Below are 16,990 nucleotides of genomic sequence, written 5' to 3'. Positions count from 1 at the left end.
CACCAGTTTATCTCAGCAGAATAAAGTAGTGCTGTGGATATATGAGAGGGAGGGTTGTCCGGTGGCTCGCTCTTTATGCGCTCTTCAAGACACCTAATGTCCGTCCGAAGTTCACGCAGATTAAGGTGTCCCGGTTTTTTCTTTTGGTTTGCTAAAACAGTGAGCACTGTCTGGGGAGGAAATCTTTAGATTGATTTTAAGTGGAAAACCAGGCGTGTTGTGAACCTGACTGGTGAAGCTAGCACTTGATTGCAGAACAAGGGTTGACATTAAGGGGGACAGGCGGGCCGCATACAACTGCCCCGCAGTCAGCCCGTTGTGTGGCCCCTGTTGTAAGGTAAGAGCAATTCTAGTACAGGATGACAGATTGTGGAAAAGCTTCCCGAAAGCTTGTTTTGATTGCGCTTGGCACGGCGATCGAATGTCTGTGAATGATTGCATGCCTACAATTATGTATTGTACCTGTGATTTTTAGGTGCTTTAACTGAAAAGGAATAAATTGCAAATGAGCCGTTTGGTTTCAGGGGAAGGCAGTGTATTGTTTTCACTACCTACAGGTTACGGAAGGACCTGTATGAGTGGAGGTTTCTGTCAACATCGGCGATTCTGCTGCACAAGCTCAGCTGGGTCGTTGTTCCAGAAAAGCTGAAAGGGCACGTTATCATCCCGAAAGTGAGTATCGATACCCATCCAGCAAAGCCCTTGATGTGCTGACCACGAAGAGCGCTCGGTGTCGTTGTGAATTCAAATTAAGCACCGTACCTAAGTTTGCAGCATACAAGCTGTGCGGCCGTCCTAATCGGGAGATGTTTTCAATAATTGGATTTTCATCCCTCGCGTCATGAGCAAAACGAACGGGATCTTGTGAGCAGGCGCTAGAATTTAGTGCGTATAACCATAATATATAATGGGAACATACATGGAATCGTGGAGTCTAGGCTAGAGCTGTTGGAAAAGGTGCGTTGCTTGTGTTCTCATTGGGAAGGTTTTAGCTGTCAGTTAATTGGCAAGGTAAGCATTCAGGAGAGTAGGACAGAGGGACTACTCACGGGTCGCCGACAGTTCGCGGTTTTTAGTGTCACGGCATTTAGGATGTCGTCGCACAAAAAGTTTCTGGCTTGTTTTCACGAAATTGCCTTATTGGTCGATAGAGGTCAAGTGACCTTGTGACATCATCACACGAGGCTGCGGGCTATCTACACTATGTGGCATATGACAATAGAATTAAAATGAATTCAATTCAGTTGCCACCTGCCCACCGTGGAGCTGCGCATTAGGCTTACAAGAGCTCGGGAAGCGCAACGCAACCAGAGTCTTACAAGCTCCACCTGTGGCCATGTTTTAAACAGCCAACTGCAGGGGCAATGGCGCATCGTTTAAGTGCTGCAACACTGCGCCAGTAGTGGTTTGAGGATCACCGCGATCTGCGAATGCGTTTGAAACGGTCATGACGTCATCACACCACGTAGATACTAGTGGACCAATCAAAGGTTACCGAAAAAAATGCAAACCTGAGGTCCCCAAAAATTAGGAAGTCGTGCCCCTCCTAAATATTTTTGAGGCAGGCCCCCACCAGCAAATGGATTAAGGTAGATTAGTGGGCAGGATAGGGTGGATTATTGGGTTGCACTATTATCTCATATGGTGACCCAGTGAAAGCTCCTTGATGGTTCTAGAAGGTGACGACTCATGCATAAAATATAAGGGCAATAGAACCAGCTCCAACCGGAGTCTTGGCGGGAAAAACACAAGAACATTATACACTTATTGCAAACAGTGTAGCAGGCAACCTAAACGCTAACGCATTTTGGTCTTTGAGAATGTGGTTAAGAAGGCCTTTAAATTATTTTTCATGGTTTCCCTGAGGAATTATTTGTTATGGTTTTCCTGAGGGATGGTGCAGCAATTCTAGAGGCCCGTGTACTGTGCGATGTCAGTGCACGTTGAAGAACCTCAGGCGGTCGATATTTCTGGAGCCCTTCACTACAGCGTTCCCAAAGCCTTAGTCACTTTGGAACGTTAAACACCCATAAACCATGGTGCAGCGACAATAGTTAACGTGCCAGCTCAAGGCCGCTATCTGCAACGCGACTCACACTAATCACGAGGTCTTTGTGCTTGTTTAGGTAGTACTTCATAGGCTCGGAGAAAATAGTAATATTCTGTCGAGCAGCACCTATACCGCATTTTATGATCGAAACAAGTCATTCTTAATCTGCAAGGTGAACGTGCCTTATAACCAATGAGAAAAATAATTTTCTTGCAATAAAGGCCTCCTGAACGAATTTTTACTGGCAGGACAATTTGACCCTTACCATATGGAACATGTAGAGTACGTAAACATGGCCAAGCGTCGTAGGCTTCAAACATGTGCATTGTTCCAGTCCTGAAGGTCTGGACAAGCACTTCCTCTCTGTACGGATGCCAACACGCGGTGTATGGCGCTGAAAATCAAATTACTTCACAAAATTTACTTTGACATCCTATGACCTTCAGAAAGAGGAGGCTCGAGCGCAGGAAACATTTTTAAGCTGAATTCAGTAGGGCGTAGAAGAGTAGGCAATCGGAATCAACATCAACGCGCACCTTCTCACAAACAATTCAGTTTTCTTCGCCCTTACGAACGACACTATTCCTATCGAGTCGCGCTGTGTCTCGCCACTGGCCCCCGACAGACAGCGCTAGAAAGAAATGTCCAGAAAAGCAGAGCATTCAGACGCTTGAAACTCAACTGAACAGTGGTCCAGCATGACGGATAAGACGTCGCATCAAGAGTAGTGACCGCTCGATGGAACCCCCCCCCCCCCACCCCCACCCGTTGTTGATTTTCATTGCGTGTGCCCGTGCTTACAATCTGCGATTGATAGTATGTGATTTAGTAATAGGTGAGCATTAGAAGAGTGTGTCCAAGCGGAAGTGGTAATCGCCGTCTGTCTTCAGCCAGTGGAAAGCCACAAACGAACTTAGTATACCAACTTAGTATACTACCTTGGGCATAGCGATCCATAGTATACCACCTCAGAAATAACGACCTTTCATGCGGTAACATAGAATATAACGAACATTTGTATGCCTCTTAGCATAAGGTGAGCATTAGTGTGTTAACCACTGATATACGGAATTTTAGTATGTCACTCCAGATATAACGGCCTTTGTTGTGTTAACCTTGGTTATAACGAACCTTAGTAAGTCACCTCTGATATAATGTACCTAATCACGTTATTCACGTGTTAATCACGGATATACTAAACATAAGTGCCTAAGTGGGCCACATCAGATATATTGAACATTCGTTTGTTAACCTTTGATATTTTGTTTGTTAACCTCAAAACTAACGAACCTAAGGAAGCCATCTTGGATTGAACGAAGTTGTGTTTACATCAGATATAACCACCCTAAGTGTGACCCCTGTGAAATCGCCAACTTTATTGTTTCAACGTCGGATATAAAGAACGTATGGCTGCTGACGTGTTCAAAGGATCCGCCGAGGATCGCCTAAAGGTTTTCTTTTCTTTTGTAGCAGTCGCTGTTGTAGCATAGACGGTGAGCATAAACTTGCTATCTGCCGCACCTATTTAGCGCGTTTGCACTTCATCTGTACAGCTTTTAGAATAGTTTGCAAATCTCCACTTATAAGTAGTTATTGGTGATACCTGTTGCTGATTTGCTGCACATATATTATAAAATTCCTTCCACAAAAAAAGCCAGCACATAAAACTGCGGTCATACAGCGGATTAATTATGCGTGCCGCAATGTAACATGCTCGACCAACTATGGTTAAGAACCTCTGTCATTCTTATAACGCGCGGTCAATGATCCGAGTCTTACTTGCGTGCGATGTAGAAGCTGTTCAGTACACAACGTATCGAGAGCCTTCTAACAAAGTTGACTGCAAGGAGAAAAATTGCGCACCATATCAGGCAGCAAATCTAGGAGCAATATAAAGAACATATCTTCATGTCGCAGAAAACGACGCGAGACTGGCAGCGCGGAGTAGTCGCAGGGTAGCAGCGTATTTATCCGGGAAGCTAGATTTCAGCTATAGAAACCACTAGTTTTTTTTTTTTCCTTTTGCTATCAATATAATTTTGTCCAAATTCTGATATGGGCTTTGTCTCATTATTGGTTTTTTTTTGTTTAACAATATGTCATCTGCCATTTCTTTTTTTCTGCATTCATTCACGTTTACATTTCTTTCAATGAGGGCTGCTTGTCATTCGAGGTTCTCAGGAATTCAGGGTTTATTACAGTGGCTTTGTATGCAGGGCTGGCTGATGACGCATTCTGAAACGCACCGCACGCGAACACCGCAAGAACACGAGCACAATTGTCAGCTGAAGACTCTAGCTAGATCTTCCTTCGCAGCACCTTTTGCAACAGAAGCCGCTGTCGGAGAGGCTGGGGCGTAAGGTCGGCGCAGTACCCTCGGCCTTGTGGTGAGCTGAGGGCTCTTGGTGACGGTCCCGTTTTATGATCTGGCGAACTGTATTTCTGACTCGACGAATACGCCGGGAGTCCGTCGAAAAAGTGCGGCTCGTATTCGGCTCGAGCTCCAGTAGCTCGCACTCATTGGCAGACATGAACGATGTCATTCACGTCGAAGAACCGTTCACACCAACGGACATGCAGAGAGAGGAACTTACAACGGCCAGTTTTCTGCCGCGGTACAGCCTGCCTCCACATTTCGCGGCTTTAGTTGCACGAACGCAAAGCAAACACTTTTCTCGGCCTTCATCTGTATCCGGAAAGGCACACAGCAAATGTGTACACAGCACACTGCACTCATACACGACATTACAATACTGATCTTGGCAAAACATGCGCGGGTAACAGGACACAGACAAGAAGACACAGACATAGCACTGAGGAACTAAAAATTTATTGCTTGCTCGCAATAAATACAGGAATCATCTAAAACATAAAGAAACCGTGGTTGATTATATAATGCTTGCTATGTTAATTCCGAGCAAGCAATAAATTGCTCAGTTATTTTTCAGCGCTCGGTCTGCGTCTTCGTGTCTGTGTCCTGTTAGGCTTTGCGCTGTTTTGACAAGAATCACGCGCCAACTGTCCCAGCTACTTCCCGAGATACACAATAGTAGCAACACGGAGATTGAACGGCGAAAACTGCTTTCAACTTCAATCGGTGATCAACACCGGCCACGTTGCGTGCGATGCCGTCTGCTCAGATCACACCTAGCGCCGGAGCAGTCGCCTCTGCCTGCCTACAAAAATTTCCCATACCGTTACGACGGCGCTGGGTGCCCAGTTAATCAGTGGAGGTAGCACAGCGAATGCGATAATGCAGTAAGAGCTGGGAGAGAGAAGCGAGCAGTGTGCGCCAGTGGGGATGGACGGGGAACGCTTCGTCACGCCTTTAAAACTTATGGCGCGAGTAGGCCGAAGGGGCGATCGTCCTAGGGCCAACTGAGACGAGGAAGTGAAGATCAGCTACGGGTACGGAGATGGGGAAAAGGGCCTTCCTTGCCGTGTGAACGGCGCCAGAATAGAGAGCGCTGGGCACTGATCACAGACCAATTCCAAGGCAGAGTTTGGCTTGCGGTGACTTTAGCGATTTACACAACACAGCGCAAACACGCTAAATTTAACACTGCGGTAATGTCCGCTTTTTGCTAAGAATGTTGCTCACTTGTCTATCCCTTTGCAAAGATTTCTTTACGAAATCTGTACACTGTTCATAGTCTTTTGTCAACAAAGTCTGAAGACACCTTATAGACAATCTATAAATATATGGCCACACAAATGCAGTAGACATTTTTTCTTTACACTATGAATACGACATCGAGATATCTATTGGAAGGCAATATAGTCGAGAAAAAATCAACAGAATGTCTGTAAAAATTTTTTATAAAGGTGGTACTAGCCTTTCTTCCAGAGATTTATTGTGCTCCCGGATGAACACCGGTGCATAGTCGGGATTACAACTGAAACCTCTCTCGGCATTGTACGCACAAGAGCGCTGAATTAAGTCAAGTCAAGTCAAGTCAAGTCAGTTTTATTTACATCATTATGATGTGGGCAGGCTCAGGCAAAAAGCGAACGATTTTCGCTTGAGGGAGCCCGAGCCCCCCTACATGGCGTACAGCAAGGGCAAAAAAATTTTTTTTTTAAAAAGTACAAAATCCACACACGCTACCTAACAGAATATAATACAGGAATTTCAGAACAATCGATATAAACTCTTGGTACATGTTCATTAATACGCAATACATTGGTGTTAACATAGATGCAAAAGTCATTCGTGTCACACTTTTCACACAAAGGGAATACAGTGGCTTACAAAAAATGATTTCTTAGAGTTTGTGTACTAGATGTTTCAAGAGAAAAACGTTCAAAGATGAATTTGTTTAGTAACCTTGGAACTGCATGACGCATCATCTGTCGACCATGTTCTGTACGGCAAAAGGGAATGGTCCAACGTTCGTGTTTTCGAAACGAGTATGGCGTTGAGTTTGTTTCGAGGGATGACAATGCTGTCAAGAAATTGTCACCGTGAGAAATGGAGTTTTTATATCTTATGGCTAAGAAAAATTCGTATAGCTTATGAGCGGGTATGATTTTGAATCTCTTAAACAGTTCTTCGGTATGTGCGAGGTAGTCAACATTTGCTATATAACGTACTGCTTTCTTTTGCAGCATGTATATCTTGTGCAGGCTAGTTTGAGTAGTGGAGCCCCAGACAAGGAAACAGTAGTTAACATACGACATGAATAATGTGTTGTATATTATAATTTAATCGATACGGGTAGATAGGAGCGAAATTTCGCGAGAATTCCGACGCACTTTGATAAATTGGTTAAAGAGAAGCTAATGTGAGGGTCCCAGCTCATGTTCTTGTTAAAGAAAATTCCTAGTGTTTTTACTGTGTCAACCACCTCTATAATAGAGTTGTCTATTTTTAGCCTAAGATCTGATGTAACGGCACTCTGCCGGTAATGAAAAAGAACCGCTTTTGTTTTTTTACTATTTATTATCAAGGAATTTGCTGCGCTCCACGATTTCAACTTTTCTAACACACTGTTTGTGTTTGAAATGAGCAATGGAATATTATTGCCACTAAATAAGAGACTGGTATCGTCTGCATAGAGAACATATTTTGGAAGGTTACTGATATTTCTTATGTCGTTTATGTATACAATAAACAGTAGCGGTCCTAAAATGCTTCCTTGTGGAACTCCAGTGGTTATAGGTTGAAGAGTTGAAACATGCTGATCTATTGTTACACATTGATATCGATGCTGTAGGTAGGACTTTAGTAGACAAGCTGCAGTACCACGGATTCCATATTTTTCTAGCTTGTTGAGTAGTATTTGATGGTTTAGACGATCAAAAGCCTTCGAGAAATCCACAAAAACACCTATGCACATCTCCCTATTTTCAAGTGCCTCCAGGATTATCTCTTTTTGCATTAGTAAGGCTGTTTCAGTAGACCTGTTTGGGCGGAAACCATGCTGTGACGGATTAATGAGGTTAAGTTTATTGCAAAAGTTCATGAGTCTTTTATGAATTACTCTTTCTAGGCCCTTAGAAAAAATCGGCAGAATAGAAATCGGTCGATAGTTGGACATATCGTTTTTATCGCCACTCTTGAAAAGTACAATCACTCTGGAGATCTGCATTAATTTGGGAAAGCAACCCGTTGATAACGCCAGATTATATATATAAGTCATTAGGGGGGCAATTACGTTCAGCACATATTTAACTGGAATAATTTGTATGCCATCAATATCACGTGATTTGCTATTTTGCAACGAGTTGTATATATTACATACCTCGCATTCATCTGTCGGATCAAAATAAATGCTGCGGCTATTCCTAGGAATTGTGCTGCTCAGAGATTGAGGGTTTTGAGGACTGCTGACAACATCTTTAAAAAATTTGTTAAATTCTTCGGCAAGTTCTCTACCATGTATGCGGCGGCCCTGAAAAACGAGATCTTTGATAACTGGCGACGATGGTGTTCTGTTTAGCAACTTGTTTAGTTTTTTCCATACGTCTGCACTATCTTTACAGGATTCCTGTTGGAACTGATGCTGCAAGAAACGCCTCTTTTCATTTCTCAGGAAGGAATTCAGCTTATTTCTATATTGCTTAAATATTTTTAAATCTAAAAGTGACCTCGTTTTGACAAACTTTTTATATAATCTAGCCTTCTTTTTTATTCGTCTTAAACATTCACGGCTGATCCAGGGCTTTCGGTTGTTATGATGTGGCTTTAAAATAATTTCTCTAAAATGTTCACAGTAAATTCGCTTAAAAATGCATATGAATGTTTCATACGCCTCATCTGCAGTGTCACAGTGGAATACAACATCCCAGTTTTCATTCACAAGACTCGAGTAGAAAGATTCCAAGGTTACAGGGGTGATGTTCTGGACAATTACTGTCGTCGAAGTTTGCGCATGCGTTCTTTTATCTTCACATTCAACAAAAAGGTATATGGGAAAGTGGTCGCTCATGTCGTTACATACAACCCTGATATTACTTTTTTTGCATCAATGTTAGTGATAAAAAGGTCTATCAAAGTTTCTGTGTACATTGTAACACGTGTTGCAGTTTTAGTAAAGATAGCATGACCATTTGCTTCTACTGTCAAAAGAAAGGTCTCCTGCGCAGGGCAAGATTTTAGCACATCAACGTTGAAATCACCCGCAAGTAATAATTCCAAATCATTTACATTCACGTAGTTGAATAGCAATTCAATGTGGGAAATGAAATTATTGAAATGACCGTTTGGTGGTCGGTAGATCACGCAGTAAATGTAGTTTCTCGATTTCAAGCATAGGCATTCAAAATCTTCAGTCAACAGAGACAGCTCAGGAATTATTTCACATTCTAGATTATTTTTGCTAAGGATTTCAATCCCCCCACCTTGTTTATTAGGTCTGTTTAGGAAGAAACTATTATATCCATCACGCCTGTAAACCTCTGTGTCCGTTGAATACCATGTTTCTGTCAACATTATTACGTCGAAGTCAAAAACAAATTCATTTAGAAGGATAGTAAGCTCATCTTCTTTATGCCTTGCTGATCTAACGTTCAGATGAAAGGAACTCAAGCCAATTTTTCTCGATGTATTAAACGTGGTGTTTATGTCGAATGGAGACTCTGCCATTTTACAGGCGAGATGCCAAATGTAAACAAGTGAAGACGCTTAAACCATTTTTTCCACGTCCTGAGCATTGCGAAGGTACAGAATCGATGACGACTCTTCCTTCCTAGCAAGAACCCTACCATTGCTTGTCCAGACAAATTTCCACCCGTTTGCTTTCTTTTGTTCAATAGCCATGCCAAGTACTCGCTTTAGCGCTGGACAAAGATGCTCGTTGATGAAAAGGGGCGAGCTCGGTGAAAAACCCAGGTCCTTAGTTGACAAGCGCATTTTACGTGCTTTTTGGAGCACAGCGTCTCGCTTGGGACGGCTTTTGAACTGCACAACGATATTCGGTACAGTGTGGGGGTTTTTTGTAGGAACGCGATGACAAATTTCAATGTCGCCTTTCGCAATAGGCTCCTTTAAAACCTCCCCTATTTTATCAAGAGCATCAGGAAGGTTTTCATCTTCAGAGAAAGGTATCCCTTTAATCTCAAGGTTCCGATTCCTTGAATACTGCTCCGAGAAAGTCACTCGATCCTCGAGCTGTAAAACTTGCGTTTTGAGCGCTTCGCAGTCTTTTAATACCTTTTCATTAGCCGCTTGGAGCTCTTTGTTTACTTTTGTGAGCTCATCACGTTCTTTCTTGCTGTCCTCGAATTCTTTGTTGAAAAATTCGAGACTTGCTTTTACTTCCCTTAGCTCTTTTCTTAGATCCCGTTCAAGTTTTGCTTGAAATTCGCGCATTTCCTTCCTAAGTTCAGTACATTCACCCATCTCAAATGCAACAAAACAGTGCACACAAGCAACGGCGTTGGCAGCAGTTTGGGCAGAAAGGACAGAAATGGAATTTCACTGTATGCAAAACGTTCTAACCTGCAATGATAGCGGGCTGCCCTTGCTGCTGCCAAGTGATTCCTCGGTGGAAACGCGACTCTTTTTGTAGCAGGCGCTTCCCTGGTGGACGTGACGTCACCGGCGTATTGTTGTCGTCACGCTGGCTGCCTTCCTTGCCGACGCTTGCTTCCAACACCGATGAAATATTGGCCACGCTCTTGATGCTGCAATGATAGCGGACAAGATTTAGATGGTCTTGTTGGGCTGCCCTTGCTGCTGCCAAGTGATTCCTCGGTGGAAACGCGACCCTTTTTGTAGCAGGCGCTTCCCTGGTGGACGTGACGTCACCGGCGTATTGTTGTCGTCACGCTGGCTGCCTTCCTTGCCGACGCTTGCTTCCAACACCGATGAAATACTGGCCACGCTCTTGATGCTGCAATGATAGCGGACAAGATTTAGATGGTCTTGTCGGGCTGCCCTTGCTGCTGCCAAGAACGTTTAGTTATGAAAGAGAACGTTTAGTTATGAAAAGGTCATAATTTAAATGTCCTTAAAAAGGGAATAGCTGTAACGTTGGTGTGTTTCTTGTGTGTTCACGTGTGTGCAGGTGCTGAGACAGTTTGCAGAAATAGAAGATGTGGAACTCAAAGTGGCCGCCAACAGGTCCTTCCAATTTCTGGCGCAATACTTCCAGGGAGAGGACAATCGGTATATCCACAAACTAGGTGCGCATCGCAGTGTCACTTCTGTGCCTATATTTATACGGATGAAAGAACGTGATAAAAAAATTGGAGAACGCTTAAACGCGACAGCGTGTTGCAGCGCTGCCAGGGTATTACGCATGTACGCATCGATACACAAAGACACTTCACGAAGTCAAAGACCAAAGCGCATATTCACTAGGTCCACATTTATTCAGTTCGAACCAACAAGCTTTCGCAGCGTTTTCTTCGCGTGCTCGACTCGCAGTCTCGAAGACGTGGGCTCGATTGCCCGTATCTGCGCAAAATTGTTTTTATTTGGAAGTTCTCGGTGTACACCAACAATGTGTACACAACGTGTACACCAACAATGCCGATAACAGTTTTTCTACAACACGAGCTCCTTAACGATGTCGCGTTTAGACCGCTCGACAAGGATCTAACGACTGAAGTCCAATGGGGAATGCTTTGGCATGCGCTCTAAGCTTCAGTCCTTCCTCTGAAGTCTGAGTCTCAAGTAGCGGGCTTGCAGTGACTCGTGTCACTTTGCTCCCACCCTTTACGAGCATGCCACCTCATCTGAGCAGTTATAGGTTTCACGCCTGACACATCCCGCTGCAGTCGTCTGGCGCCTTGCATAAGTGTCGCCCTTCTCTATCTCGCGTGCAGACTTTGTCTTGACAACAGAAGAACAAGACAACATGGGATTTGTGCTGATGAAGACGCCTGTTGCCATCAAAGGCGTGGCCTTGTGCAAGAAGATTGCCGAACAGGTAAATCCCGCAGGTTCGCGTAAAAATAAATTGATGCCGGTTCGTCGCGATTCGCCCCAACAGTAATGCAGAGCGAAAGCTGTTTTTCACACTTATTTTTGCGTTTCTCTAACATATTTAACAGAGTATACTGAGGCGCCAGTTGGTCAGACATATTGTAAACAAAAACGTAGGGCGTGGTAAAGACCAATTGGCTAGGGAAATCTTAGAAGCCCAGGAAATTTCGATATGCAATGATCCGGAGTTCCCGGGTTCGAACCCGACCGCGGCGGCTGCGTTTTTATGGAGGAAAAACGCTATGGCGCCCGTGTGCTGTGCGATGTCAGTTCACATTAAAGATCCCCAGGTGGTCGAAAATATTCCGGAGCCCTCCACTACGGCACCTCTTCTTCCTTTCTTCTCTCACTCCCTCCTATATCCCTTCCCTTACGGCGCGGTTCAGGTGTCCAACGATATATGAGACAGATACTGCGCCATTTCCTTTCCCCAAAAACCAATTATTATTATCAATGAAGGCACGTGCATGAGTACCCCATCTGTGTATCTGATGGAGACGGAATTGTAGTTTTTAAAACGCACTTGAGTTTTCTTAGCACCTTCTATTATCTATCGCTCTTTCTCTTTTCTTTTTTTCCTCCTTTTCCACACGTTTTAAGATTATCAGTTTGTTTTTACCTTATTTTATGTCATGCGCATGCGTGTTGTTGCCCTGGGATGGGGTGTGGTTTACTGTCGCATTTCATTCATTTAAGTTGTAAGTGTAGCGACCATCCTGTCTTCGCCCATCTTCGTCCCGTGTATATGCTACGTTTTTGTTTACAATATTCCTCTAACATTTCTTCCTGCATTTTTTTCTGCAATTGATTGTATAATTCTGGAATTCTTTCTGCAATTTTTTACACATTTATTTCTGCAATTATTTATTTTTTGTTTTATTTTTTTATTGATTTTATTTTTGCCTTTGTATTTTATGTTTGAGTCTATTCTTTTGTTCTTGTTATTTTATATATTTCATTCGAGTATTGTTTTCATTTTTATTTTGTTTTTTTTTGCGCGCCGCCGCCTCCCTAGGTCGTTTCGCATACCGACGTGATCTTGAATAACAGGAGCAATACAGCTCTCGCTCTTAAATCGGCGACAACTGACTTAAGTTTGACACTCAACGTGCTCGAACTGCTTACACATTGAAATATATTTCTCAAAATCTATAGCAGGAGGAATATGTTCAAAAAGTACTTTCCAATATGCGAGTTGGTTCATTTCGCGTTAAAGGAATGTTCCTGCCGCTCTGTCCTGTCGTTACCTATCCTTTCTTCCATCCTTCTTTTTCGCTCAAGTATATTCCTTTAATACCGCAGGAGAGCACTTCCTCTTGCTCCCATGAAATGACGCTCGCGTGCCAAGTTGTGTCAATTGCACAGGTCCCTTAGTTGTAAACGCATCTGCATATCTGCGTATTCACCTTAGTCTGAGGCCTCTCATCACGTTTACGATGAAGAATACGGATGATTTGTCGTGGTTATGTCAAATGAAAATTAGACGCGCTAACACTTCGCTTTTTAGTTCGGTTTCGGATTAAGGCTCCTTCTCCAAGTTCAGGATGGCGTCAGACAAAGATCGGCGAACGCGTAAAGTGGAGAGTATTAGTGCTAGTGCACTAAAACATAGGGGGACACTTATAAGATCCGCCTTAAGGCTATAACGCGAAAACCTCGCAACTGGCCATTGTTTTCTTCAAATTCATAGATCGCTGGGAGTTTGCATACCACTTTTGGCGCAGTGGCGCAACGGTTAAACGCCGCGCCAGTGCCCTGCAATGGCCAGTGCAGCCATTAGCGCTGCTTGTGACACACAGGTTGCTCTTCCTGAACAACCTCTCACGACAGTCGTTAATTGAACTACAACTTTGCCGCGGTGAGCAGTTTGCTCTCAATCCGGTGGTCAGGTTGCGACGATGTCACGAGGTCACGTGATCTAGTTTGCGCATATGCTACTTAGGTGGCAAGTGAGGCACCTATACTCTGTCTCAGTTGTTCCTTGCCACGCTACCAAAGCTGACATGAGTGCAGAGGCGACGTTCTGACGCTGCAAAATCTAGTGCCAGTATAAAATGGCCATATAGGATAGCGAGTGCTAAAGAAAACTGCTTGATTCGTAGTGCGCATGTGCCAAACGCTCACGTTACCAACTCTATTTCCAAAGTGTGATGTGCGTCACTCTTTCCATCTTGCCCTATCGTCGCCAGACGGACTGCGCCCTTCGAAGCAGGACCGCTCACTTTGGACTAGATTCGTCGTTGTATATTTATCTAGAGTGGCGAGTATGAGAGTGATTCTGCTCTTTATATGACCATGGAGAAATGTAGGCTTGTTCATAGCCCTTTGATATCATCCAAATGCTGTGGCTTTGTTGAAAAAATGGTTCGCGTTCTAACAAGCATATGGCGCTGCTAAGCTATGCTTATTTCTGCGTCTCCGTATGCATGCTCTGTATTTCAAGGGGCTCTGAGACTCCTTCTGAGGAAAGCACATCAACTCGCCCAATCACTGCATTCCTTTCTCATGAACACCCAAGCGAAATATTGCACTCCGCCCATCTGGGAAATTCCGCGCGCTTTGGTGGTACGGCCGGCGGGAACTTTGTTAAACAGTTAGTTGAGGAATGTTAAATTTTGACAAGAGATAACTCAAAATCCTAGCTGCGGGATATTCGTGAAACGGCATCCTTTAACATCCCAGGCATACCGCAGGATCACTGAGTGCCCCTTTCAGTGAACAAAAGCACAACGGCCAGCCAAATTCTAGCGTTTAGCGTACGCCAGCGTGCATACACCCACGGTATATAGACAGCATCGTTTTATGCTTTTTTCTGACCATATCTGTGTAGGCCGCGTGCAGACGACGCGCAGACAATTAGGCGTGGAGTACACGCGCGCTCTCCTGATTTCCTGAGGCAGTCTCTACCTTCCATAGTGCTTGTGCGGTGCAGCATTGGGCAGGGTGCCCACAATCCAGTGCGTACACAGAGTGCGCTCAAAAACAATGGCTAAGCATCTGAGTGGGCGCTCCAGCGCTAAAGTACTAACGAAACATACACTGTGCTGCTCTCTGACGTGTCTAGAAAGCTATGCGCCGTATGTGGGGCTCACTTCGCCACGTGTCTTGTGCTGGCACAGTGGACGGTGCACCTGCTGCCGCGCTACGAAAGACCCAGCTGGTTGGCCACGAGCGGCGTGGACTACCTCTGCCGCCTGGCCTTCGCCGATGACGAGGACGGCGTGGTGAGCGATATTTCGCTGCCGTGTTTCGGTGCACTCTTGACACGCGCACTCTTTCGGCGTATCCGACAGCGGCATTGTAGATTAAAGGGTAGCTTGCCGGAAGGATGAACAAAATGCCTTGAAATTAATTTACGTAAGAAACTCTTGGAATTAGTTTGTCCTTATGGTCGCGTGCGCTCCGAATTTTGTTTGCAAAATATTTCATAATCTTGAACTCCACTCAACGCTCTATGACGAGAGAAATAAGACAAATGAGACTTGCCCTGTACTTTGCCTTTGATATAGACTTGATTTGCACACCAGCTCATAGCCGACCGGCCGTTGTAAATATAGAGCACGCCACGCTACTTAACTTTACTTCCACTTGTGCCCAGCGCAGCATGGGAACATGGCACCGTAAAGTGAAATCGACCAAGGCAAGGATAAAAGTTTCTAGGAAGGGGTCATAAATATTAGGATCAATATAGCAATACGAGTAAACTTTGCATCTTAAAATTAGTAATACATTCGGCATTGAAACCGTTCATCTTTAATCGAGCTTAGAAATTTATCACAACATGAAAATAAAATAGCTCACTCTCTATCGTCCTTTAAACTACAGCTTCAAATGTTATTTGTGGCGCCTTGTGTGCAATATATTTAGCTTTTCGGATTTCTTGATGCAGTGGTTTTTCAGGTATGATTATTATTCCCTTTAGGTTTCAATATATCTTTTTGACCATGGTATGATGATTAGCTTGTATGCTCATATTCACTACAGTCATGGTTGCTCTTGCTGTCGCTTACAACCGTTAACAATTCATCCATTCACATGAGCCTCTCACTGAACGTTACCTCATTGTCACTGACGCTCCTCTGATTCTGCACTTCTAGAGCGGCTAATTTCCGTTCGAACTGTGTGAAGATTAAAAGCGTGCTGCAGCAGAAATAAACGTCACAAATTGCAGACACTGCAATACGACGAGCTCACAAACTGAGCGGAGACTGTCTTAAATGTTATTCACTCACGCAGAAATCTCATCGCACAAACACTGTACTACTTACTACACACTGCCTGTATACCTAATGTCTAGTCTATTTTAAGAAGATTCACCAACTCTAAGAACATACGGACCCAAAATTAGTGCCTCAATTCTGCCTTTACTAAGCTGCCCTCATTTGTGTACAAGCGAAATACGAACCTGCCGGTTGTCCTAACTTCGAAAAAAATTGTCAATCCTCCGACAGCACTCTGCCCATATTGCAATAAACCTCATTGTCAAGTATTTGCAGCCAATTAACGTATCCCAGACCGCCGTGAGCACCGCATTTACTTTCGTTAGTGCTTAACATGCCACCTCCAATACACTAGGCCAGCAAGACTAGCTTCAAAGTGAGCTTTCGGAGCACCTAACTTCACTTTCCCGCTCTGTATTGTTGGTTTAAATCCTAATCTCCCCTTGTCACGGTAGGTTAATATCACAGGCTACTAATTTAAAATTTTAAGTGTCCACCATTCTGGAATCTAGATTTCCCACTTACGAGGACAGACAAGTAGTGGAAGAACCTTAGTCGTACCTTATCCGAAAGTTCAGAGCTGCCTTTTCTAGAATCAGTGCAAACACCGGCAAGCTGAGGCTCCTGGCTAAAGACTTCAACCATAATTTAGTGTGGCGAATGCCTCATCGTTCCATGCAGGTTCCTTTTCTTCTGCTATACAGCAAAACATGGAGCACCTTCAAAACTTCCTTCGTCTTAACCCAGCATTACAAATTTGAATCCCTCATTCTTAAATTTAGCGTTTTTCTCTTTCGCTTTAACCTTTCTTCAATTCATTGCTTTCACATATTTTTATTTGTTATGAACGTCTCTGTATTGTAGACACTTTTTCGTTTTGCTGATTTTTAAAAATTTTTTCCTCCAAACAAGAGCTTGGCAGTCATGGGCACACAGCAGCAATTCGCGCCTATGGTGTCTATCGCGAGTGAAGTACATTCCCAGAAAAACTAACGAAAGCTCACGGACCCCATCTGCTCCCTATGTCCTAAGATGTCGTGCCTATATTGGCACCAAAGCCGTGCCCACTATTTCACACGAATGAATTGAAACCCTAGCCATTCACTAGATGCGACTTGTTACGCAACGTGGCGTTGCTCGTGCAAGCGGTGTCGCTCGCTTTCGAGCAAATATATCCTAATTTGTGCTTTATTCGGTGCGGTCATTCGTGTGGTTCACAGAACTCTCGCTTTGTCTCATCTCGCTTACATCATAAAGAACACGAGATAAGTGCTGATTCTTTATGAG

At 43.9% G+C, this 16,990-nt stretch overlaps 1 protein-coding gene across 1 annotated transcript in view; it reads left to right on the top strand.

Moving 5' to 3' along the window:
- LOC144129753 (uncharacterized) overlaps window positions 1–16,990 on the top strand; it is a 96,332-nt gene that overhangs the window by 13,220 nt on the left and 66,122 nt on the right. The window contains exons 3-6 of the mRNA XM_077663832.1: window positions 558–672; window positions 10,561–10,678; window positions 11,324–11,427; window positions 14,603–14,707. Of these exons, the coding sequence (XP_077519958.1) occupies window positions 558–672; window positions 10,561–10,678; window positions 11,324–11,427; window positions 14,603–14,707 (442 nt within the window). The remainder of the gene's footprint in view (window positions 1–557; window positions 673–10,560; window positions 10,679–11,323; window positions 11,428–14,602; window positions 14,708–16,990) is intronic.

This window comes from Amblyomma americanum, chromosome 4 (assembly GCF_052857255.1).
Source record: "Amblyomma americanum isolate KBUSLIRL-KWMA chromosome 4, ASM5285725v1, whole genome shotgun sequence".
Taxonomy (NCBI): Eukaryota; Metazoa; Arthropoda; class Arachnida; order Ixodida; family Ixodidae; genus Amblyomma; species Amblyomma americanum.
The sequence above is the reverse complement of the archived record's forward strand: the minus strand, read 5'-3'. Positions and strand labels throughout refer to the sequence as shown.